The 7495-nt window shown below is 45.1% G+C and overlaps 1 protein-coding gene across 1 annotated transcript; it reads right to left on the bottom strand.

Moving 5' to 3' along the window:
* Window positions 1-259: 259 nt before the first annotated feature.
* Window positions 260-2988, bottom strand: LOC136378608 (gamma-crystallin F-like). Its single transcript, XM_066345708.1, has 3 exons — window positions 2887-2988; window positions 2559-2801; window positions 260-598 (listed from the first exon to the last, which is right to left on the bottom strand). Exons 1-3 carry the CDS (start codon window positions 2893-2895, stop codon window positions 326-328), a joined length of 525 nt encoding a protein of 174 aa, XP_066201805.1. The 5' UTR covers window positions 2896-2988; the 3' UTR covers window positions 260-325.
* Window positions 2989-7495: the final 4507 nt, after the last annotated feature.

The following is a 7495-nucleotide window of genomic DNA, read 5'->3' as shown; positions in this document are numbered from 1 at the left end:
TAAATCCACATTACATTGAGTATTATTACCCCTAAATTTACAAATTGGGAAACCAAGGCACAGAAATCTTAAGTAACTTGTCCCTTCACCTATGGTCCGGAAATGGATTTGCACCAGGCACTCTGCCCCAGAGGCTGTGCTCTTAACTGCTCCCCCTTCCACCCTTCCTGCTGGTGCGTGTAAGAAAGCGCACATTATTCCCAGCTGGATATTGCTGAGCCCTCCCACAGAGCCTGAAAGGAAAACAGGACGACATGGCTGCATGAAACACACAGGAAATATTTTATTAGCTTCCAGATGGAGAAAAGGGTAGAGTAAAAATATCTCAGTAGAAATCCATGGCTTTCCTCAAAGAGCCCACCCTGGCATCCATGGCCCCCCAGTCGTGGTAGCGCCTGTAGTCCCCCGGCCTCAGCAGGTACTGCCGCCCCCGGTAGCTGGGCATCTCATAGAGGACCCAGTAGCCCTCCAGCACGTGGAGGGAGTGGATCTCACTGAAGTGGAAGCGCTCGTGAAGTGAGGAGCAGTCCTCAGCAAGCTCCATCACCTGGCCTCTGTAATCTTCCCTCTCGTAGAGCCTGATCCTGTGGGAGCTGGTCTGTGGAGTCAACCATCGGCATACGAGGAGAAGTCAGAAAACCTAGCCTTTAGCAACCAATCACACACAGCCCTGGGGGATGGACGTTTCTTTGTTTCTATATCAAAGGTAACAAATTAAAGACAGCCAACGCCAGGGCCATTGTGTACAGTTGGGAATGTTGTACACCAGTGGTCCCCAACCTTTTTTGGACCACGGACCGGATTAATGTCAGAAAATAGTTTCACGGACCGGCCCTTAGGGTGGGACGGATAAATGTATCACGTGATCGAGACAAGGGTCAAGAGTGAGTCTTAGACGGATGTAACAGGGAATCTGGTCATTTTTAAAAAATAAAACATCATTCAGACTTAAATAAAATGGAAATAATGTAAGTTATTTATTCTTTCTCTGCGGACAGGTACCAAATGACCCATGGACTGGTACCGGTTCGCAGTCTGGGGGTTGGGGACCACTGTTGTACACTGCAAAACTGAAGAAGGCACTGCTCACATAGACCATGATATGAATGGTACTCCGTATAGTTTTCTAGGATCCAAATCTGTGCAAATCATGCATGCTGACTTTATTTAGTACTATTCTTAAAAAACAATATTTATGTTTTTTGCTTATAAGCTTATGGTGGACTGAGATAATTAAATATTTAAATTAAAAAAGAAAGGAAAAGGGGTGTTATTTTGAATCTCAACAACATTAGAAGAAGCTAGAGAAAAAGGAAGCTGAATTGCTTTTCCTCCCACTGACATCACAAACTGGTGGTAATTCAGGGAGCAAGTCCAGACTAGGCAACCTCCAATCCCTTCCTTTCTGCTTTAAGCCCTGATACTCTAAAATCCTGAGAAGCAAGAACCAGCACAAAGATGAGGTTCAATTCTCAGCTTTAATATATGCTCTGCAAATCTGCTTAAGGTATAAACAAAAATTGAAGTTCAAGTTTGTGAAGGGTGCCTGTACAGAATCAAGGAAATATAACACCTTTTGAAAAAACTGGGAAGTTAGCCTGTTTGTCCTGAGCAAATCCTATCAGACTTTTTTTTTTTTTTGAGTACTTGTCCTTGTTTTATCTTCCTTCCTAACAGTTACCAATTGTCTCGATGTCTTCCTTCTTCCTCCATAAAATCCTCCTTACTATGGAAGGTTCTCATAAACAATTCGTTTTGCAGTTTAACGTGTCTTCCATGGTTTATAAAGGACTCACGCATACGTTTTCTAATTTGAACTCCAGAACTTTTTTATGAGAAACTAAGGCCAGAGTTTGCAGTCTGTAATTAGAAGAGTGAGAACTGGAAAGGGGAAGCTCAGATGTTCAGGCTCCTAACACCAGTCTGGGTCCTATCAAGGCATTAAACCCTCTGAAGGGGTTTCAAACTTCACAAAAGTGGTATATTTCCCCCAAGACTGTGAGAGTAAGATTAGAGACTGGGTAAGAGCGGCTTTACAGGAGCTATCGGAGTCACAGTGTTGGGTACTTACTTGTTTTGCCTAGTCAAAAGGCAGGACCCGAGAGACCCTGGATGTGCATAATAATAGTTTATATTTGGGGGAAGGGTAGCTTGTCATGTGCCAGATAATTTTCTTTCATCCTCATCACAACTGTAGGAATTAGCTACTCCTATTAGCCCCATTTTACAGATGAGGAAAGAAACAGTTTCTAACTACCCTAAGGCCACCCAGTAGTAAAGGGTTGCTTTGTCATCGCCAGTGGCACCGACATTGGGAACAACAGTACCATGCACTACATTTTCCCAACAGAGGTGAGTATAATTTTAACAAAGTGAAATAAAATGCCCAATTAAAAGCATTCCATCGCGTGCTTTTTCAGTAGAAGAAACCCTAAAGATAGTAACACAGGGAAACAGAACAATTAGAGCCAGAAAAAGGCCAGCATCCTACAGGGTGAGCGAGCCCCGGTGACACTGGGGGGCGCAGGGAGACCCAGGGCCAGGGGGAGCGGACTCACGTGGGGGATGAGGCGGCAGGAGCGGACCGAGTCGCTGAGGCCCATCCACTGCTGGTAGTCGGGGTAGTCCCCGCGCCGCAGGAAGTACTGGTGGCCCGAGTAGTTGGGCTGCTCATACAGCATCCAGCAGCCGCTGTCCACGCGCACCGAGTTGCAGCGGCTGAAGTAGGGCTGCAGGTTGGAGTGGTCGCTGCTGCACTCGTAGTGGCGGCCCTGGAAGCCGCGGTCCTCGTAGAAGGTGATCTGCAAGGGAGACAACGAGAGGCTCAGAGGCCTGGGCCCCGCCCGCGTCTGCCGGGGCCCCCGCGGGCGGGGGCGCTGGGCTCACCTTCCCCATGGCCGGTGACAGGACGGGCGGGCGAGTTCAGTGGCGGGCGGGCCGCGCGCGGGTCTATATAGCAGGCCGGCTGCTGCGTTGGCAGGAACCACACAAAAGGGGCCCTGGGATGAGGGGATTTTCTCTCTTTTCTGTATAACGACCGGTGTGGGGGGTGCTTATTGTATGTTTCCTCTTAGACTCTCCAGAGCTTTCGAATTGATGACCCCGCTTTAAAGTCACTTGGTGGCCCTGGGACCTTTCAATGGAGCCTATTCAGGAAGTTGGAAATCGTTAACCCAGTTAATCATTGTAATCAAATATTTTGTCTTCTCACATTTCAAAGTGATCTCTTTCTGAGTTAACGCGGGGTGGTGACAGGTCTGAGGTCCTAGGGCTGCAGGTGTGAGATATGGGACATAGATGGACTCGCCTCCCCGCCGGACGTCTGAAGTGGGATGGGGGAAAGGGTTCCTGTACATTGTAGGATTTTAGCAACATCCCTGTTCACTACCCACTAGATGCTGGTAGCACCCCCTTCCTCCCTCCCCAACTCAAGACAACTGAAAATGTTTTCAGATAGGACCAAATGTCCCCACGGGAGACAACTCTTGCTGAAAACCACTGGTCTAAAAGTGCTGGGCATATGCCTAACATTCTCACCGTTGGTTACTCTACTGCATTAGTGGGATGGTTTGTGGACTGTGTTTATGGAACTGCAGAAATTCCTCAGGGGCCCACTTGAGTTTTCTATTTTTTGTAAGGCAAGTGCTTGACTCCAGCTTTGATTGCAGATGCATCCACTTCAAAGACACAATCACCTCAAAGATGGCTATCTTTTTTTTTTTTTTTTTTTTTTTTTTTTTTTTTTTTTTTTTTTTTTTTTTTTTTCATTTTTCTGAAGCTGGAAACGGGGAGAGACAGTCAGACAGACTCCCGCATGCGCCCGACCGGGATCCACCCGGCACGCCCACCATGGGGCGACGCTCTGCCCACCAGGGGGCGATGCTCTGCCCATCCTGGGCGTCGCCATATTGCGACCAGAGCCACTCTAGCGCCTGGGGCAGAGGCCACAGAGCCATCCCCAGCGCCCGGGCCATCTTTGCTCCAATGGAGCCTTGGCTGCGGGAGGGGAAGAGAGAGACAGAGAGGAAAGTGCGGCGGAGGGGTGGAGAAGCAAATGGGCGCTTCTCCTGTGTGCCCTGGCCGGGAATCGAACCCGGGTCCTCCGCACGCTAGGCCGACGCTCTACCGCTGAGCCAACCGGCCAGGGCAAAGATGGCTATCTTGAATAAACACTTTGCCAGCCACCTACTTAGATGAAGAGCAGCCCCCAACACACACACACCCAACTCTTGGTTTTAAAGATCTTGGTTGATTTCCATAACCAACTATTTGGGCCATATGTTTTCTCTTTTACACTGCTTTAAATTCCTGCTCTTTTGTTTTAAATTCACCAATAAAGAAGGAGCCCAGAAAACCTTAGGTCCCCCTAGCATAGAACCCAATACAAGCAGAACTCCAGGCCAGAACCCTCTCTCCCCCACTCTCTTCCCCACCTTGCTATGTGGGCCCAGGTTTGCCATGTAATGTCTAGTACCTTTAAGCAATGCAATTTCCCCCCATTACTTCTTGATGGTTATTGTTGAGCTCATGGGCAATCATAGTAAGAACCACAGGGCTGGTCTACCCACAAGGATGTTTATCCATGGGCTGAAAACAGCACCCCACAGTCCCTGATCTTAGTCCCCAACCCAACCAGAGCATTTCTACTTGTGTCTGTTTTATAAAATCTTATTTAAAAACAGGTTTTATTACTAAATTATGATACTTTTAAAAATAAATATAAAAAACCATTGGTTTTAGGTATTGTGGCTCTCATAATGCCCTTTAAACATACAAATAGTGTATTTCTCCATGTATAAGCTGCAGTTTTTTCCTGAAAAATTTGAGATCTAAAAACTAGATGCATCTTATACAATGGTTGTAGGTTTTTTTTACTTGCATTTCTTGCTTTTTTGCACTCATTGTTAAAGACAGTGATTTGCACTCATTGTTAAAGACAAGCTAATGGATGGAAGTTTTGACAGTGATGAAGAGTTGTAGAAATTTTAAAATGAATAAAAAACTTGCCCTGGCCGGTTGGCTCAGCGGTAGAGCGTCGGCCTGGCGTGCAGGGGACCCGGGTTCGATTCCCGGCCAGGGCACATAGGAGAAGCGCCCATTTGCTTCTCCACCCCCCACCCCCACCTTCCTCTCTGTCTCTCTCTTCCCCTCCCGCAGCGGAGGCTCCATTGGAGCAAGGATGGCCCGGGCGCTGGGGATGGCTCCTTGGCCTCTGCCCCAGGCGCTAGAGTGGCTCTGGTCACGGCAGAGCGATGCCCCGGAGGGGCAGAGCATCGCCCCCTGGTGGGCAGAGCGTTGCCCCTGGTGGGTGTGCCGGGTGGATCCCGGTCGGTTGGGCGCATGCGGGAGTCTGTCTGACTGTCTCTCCCCGTTTCCAGCTTCAGAAAAATACAAAAAAAAAAAAAAAAAAAAAAGAATAAAAAACTTGAGTTTGATAACTTTAGGTCATAGTTTTTTTCGTCCAATTTCGGGCCCCCAAATTAAGGTTCATCTTATACATAGGAACGTCTTATACTTGGGGAAATACAGTACATTACCTACTAACCACCATAATGAAATTGCATCCTTTTATAGATGAATGTAGATGTATTTCCCAAGACAGCTGACTAATTCCTGGTGGAAAGATCTTGAGAGAATGAAACACAGGCCTGATCATTTTGATGTGATCTAATCCGGAAACACTGGGTCATGACCTCATGCCAAAGAGAACAGGAATGATAGATACCACATGGAAAGTTCTGGCCAAGCAGAGTTAGCCTATGAAATGGACTCAGGAAAAGAGACTCGGGAGAGCTAACGAAGACAACGTGCTGCAGCTGGGCTTTGACCATTTCCCAATCTGGTCTAGAAGCCGATTTCAACTTGGGGCTCTGTTTTGGGAGGTTTCTAAACGGTTCTTTGACGATAAAATGGTTTCATCTGAAGATAAATTTTAGCATATATTTATTTATTTATAATGATTGAGAATTAGTTCAGTTATTCATGATGTTTTTTGTTTTTGTTTTTTTTTTCAGTTTTCTCCCCTAACATTGGTTTATTCCTCTTTTTAAAATTTATTTTTTTTAATTTAATTAATTGTGTTTACGTAGATTCTAGGGTCGCCCCGAATGCATCCCCCCTCCCTTATATTTCCCTCAACATCTCCCTTGCCCCCCTCCCTACAGCACCCTCCCCCCTTCCCTTCATATTTCTCCCATCCTATCATCCCCTTTCCCTCTGTTCTCTTTTCTTCTGGTTCCTGTGATCCCTCCTCTGTCTCAATGTTTTGTTTTGTTTTAAATTTTAACTTTGCCCTCCACCTGCTGGCATGCAAAGCTTAGTGCTGAGTATATTTCTTCTTAAATAAAAATTTTCAGGAGACTGAAAGTGAATAACACCAATTTATATTAGTTAGGAAATCATGGGGGAAAACTTTGTTTCTGTATAAACAGAAAAAGACAGAAATGTTGAGATATTGTGCACAGAGCTCAGAGAGAATATAATCTGTTTTTATCCTCCCTCCCCCAAATGCACTACTATGCTGTTTAAGCTCTTCCTTTAAGCTCTTGGGGAAAATAATACAAAACAAAACAATTCTTTAGAAGATAATGTGAGATAAAATGGGGAATTGGAGCATTGTGAAATACAGCATGTAATGATAAGAATGTTGGCAATGAAGTATGAAAAACTCTCATCACTTGAGTCTTTCTTCTGAGAGCTTATGTAATGTTTTCCCAGAAGGATGTACAAAGTTTCTTTCAGCAGCCTAACTTTATCATTTGAACCTTTTTTATTTTTTAGATTTTATTTATTCATTTTAGAGAGAGACAGAGAGACAGAGAGAAAGGGGGAGGAGCAGAAAGTATCAACTCCCATATGTGCCTTGACTAGGCAAGCCCAGGGTTTTGAACTGGGGACCTCAGCGTTCCAGGTCGACGCTTTACCCATTGAGCCACCACAGGTCAGGCTGTCATTTGGACCTTTTGATCAGTGTTTTCCCCAAACAGGCATCAAATAATGAATTTCTTACTAACTATATTCTTCCCTAGAGTATTTCTAAGGCATCTTGAGGATAAAATACTTACAGTCAACGGGTTATATTTTGACTATAAATTGTGGGCCATATAAAATTCTGTAATCGACTTTGTTTCAGAGGCAGCTGCAATCCCCTAACACAGGTCACAGAAAAGTACCGGCTTTCTCAGAGGAACTAGATCTATAAATACAAAGTGTATTAGCCTGAATATTAACCAGTCGAGGCAGCGATAACTGTCCATAAAAATTGTCGTTAACCAAGGCCTTACAAACCATCTCTGCATATTTAATATGAGAACTACTGCTCACAAAAATTAGGGGATCAAATAATTGAATGACAAGAAAATCTGGACATGTTTTCTTTGAATATATGTACCCTGATTTATTGATGTCACCCCATTAACATTAATAAAAATTTATTTATTAAAAAAAAAGAAAACCCTGAAAAAAAATTAGGGGATCAGGGAACGTGCAGCTACTC

The sequence above is a fragment of the Saccopteryx leptura genome, chromosome 7 (genome assembly GCF_036850995.1).
Source record: "Saccopteryx leptura isolate mSacLep1 chromosome 7, mSacLep1_pri_phased_curated, whole genome shotgun sequence".
NCBI lineage: Eukaryota > Metazoa > Chordata > Mammalia > Chiroptera > Emballonuridae > Saccopteryx > Saccopteryx leptura.
This window is presented reverse-complemented; position numbering and strand designations above follow the sequence as displayed.